Source organism: Nanorana parkeri, unplaced genomic scaffold, assembly GCF_000935625.1.
Source record: "Nanorana parkeri isolate BGI_ZX_2015 unplaced genomic scaffold, ASM93562v1 scaffold685, whole genome shotgun sequence".
NCBI lineage: Eukaryota > Metazoa > Chordata > Amphibia > Anura > Dicroglossidae > Nanorana > Nanorana parkeri.
Window position 1 is genome coordinate 462,322 of NW_017306953.1, and position 1,891 is coordinate 464,212.

General features: G+C 42.8%; 1 protein-coding gene across 1 annotated transcript in view; it reads right to left on the reverse strand.

Annotated features, from left to right (window-relative positions):
• Positions 1-1,891, reverse strand: part of LOC108792804 (melanoma inhibitory activity protein 2) — an 11,442-nt gene that overhangs the window by 7,300 nt on the left and 2,251 nt on the right. The window contains exon 2 of the mRNA XM_018563676.1: positions 455-588. Coding sequence (XP_018419178.1) covers positions 455-588 — 134 coding nt within the window. The remainder of the gene's footprint in view (positions 1-454; positions 589-1,891) is intronic.

Consider the following 1,891-nt stretch of genomic DNA (forward strand, 5'->3'; position numbering starts at 1 on the left):
AATAATAATAATAAAATAATAATAATAACATAATAATATTCATAATAATAAAATAATATCTCTCCAATCAGCCGCACAAAACTGAGGTCCATAAAAATCCAACTTTATTGTTGTGAATTCCATGCAAAGTATACACCACCATATTATCCCTCCTACCCCAACGCCCCTCAGGCATTTTACCACCTGGGCTTAATCATAGGAATTGGAGCGCTGAGTGTTTTGCTTTTCTGAATAATAAAAATACTTCTACTATTCCCATGCTCGCCTCCAGGACTTCTCTAGAGTCTCTCCCATCCTCTGGAATTCTTTACCCAATAATAAAATAATAACATAATAATATTAATAATAATAACAACAACAACAATAATAATAATAATAATGATAAAATACTACTACTAAAAATAATAATAATAATCAATCATCATAAGCATAATAAAATATTATAGTAACTTACGCTGCCTTGCCATAGGTCTTCTCTCCCTTCAGCAAGTTTATAATACACATTGATCTCCCATCCGGCTTTGAAGCTCAGGAATCGACAGTCGGGTCCGGTGTAATCTTGTTTTGCTGAAACTCTCATCATCAAACCTGAAACATAAATATCTTGCATCACCACAATGGATGGACTTGTCTGCCTAATCACTAATACTTATTCAACCATGTGTCATGAACTGAATTTTTCTCTATTGTCCTAATGTGGTGAAACTGCAACTCCCATCTTGGCTCTGCCTCAACATCTGAGATACGTCCGAGGCAGCCAAAGGGTTAGGATGACATTCATATTTATTACAATACCGCTACATTTTAGAATGTATGTTTGCAAGGACGGCCATTTCAAATGTTCAAACATGCTTGTCCATAGGCCAGGGTCATATGATGTGATTATTGGGCACAGCTTCCAGAGTTCAGCTCCTCTTTAGTATGAATAGGTCGAATGTACTCTGTATATTTGCATTCAGTTTTCATTTACCTCATGCTCGTGTATTTATTTCATCATATGCTCAGGGCCAACCAAGGCCCGGCCTCGGGGCAGCAGGGAGTAGAGGGGCAGCGGGGTGTGGAATTCTTATCTCTCCAATGCCATTCCGGGTGCCGGGCGGGTAGTTGTTTTCTACATTTAGCCCCGCTTTGGGCAAGCAGAGCTAAATGTACAGCGGGGAAGCTTCCGCTTGTTTTGTACAGGTGATCTCGGCCTGGTCTGCAGCCTGCAGGTCTGCCATTCTCCAAGGGGGGCGTTTGGCGGGTAGGGGGGCGCATTGAGGAACCTGGCCTTGGGGCAGCAGAGAGAGTAAATCCGGCCCTGCATATGCTCAGCTGGCAGTTACAGGTACACTTTAAACAATGATAGTATCACTATCATTGTCCCCTGTGTTCCGCCATGTTTTTCACGGATGAACGCCTCTTCCTGGCATGAATAGAACAAATCTCCGGCTCCTGTCTGGTTTTATCTGAAAGTGGCAGCAAACAAACCTCTGAACTTTGTCCTGTAAGGTTGTAGCCATTTCTCTTCCCAAGCCCTATAAATCTCTGGATGGCCATAAACAGTCCCAGATAGAAGAGCAATGCTTACACTAACCAAACAAATGGTGATCTCCCTCTGAAGGGTCTCATATCTCTCTCTTCTATAGGGCCTTAACTATGAACAACAATGTATCTTATTTGTGTATCACTCGGCTATAGATCCTCCAATCATCTCTGGATTGGTGCTGACACTGTCCGTCCTTCTGGAGGGGAGCTACTTTTGTTCCCCATGGTCCCTGTGTGTGTTGTAAAGTAGTCACGGCTCCAAGCTCCGCCCGCGGGGATGGACTACAATCTCATGTTTAGTTTACTAATTTGTATTGAGATTGTAGTCCATCACGGGGGGGGGGGGGGGGGTGGGGGGGATAAA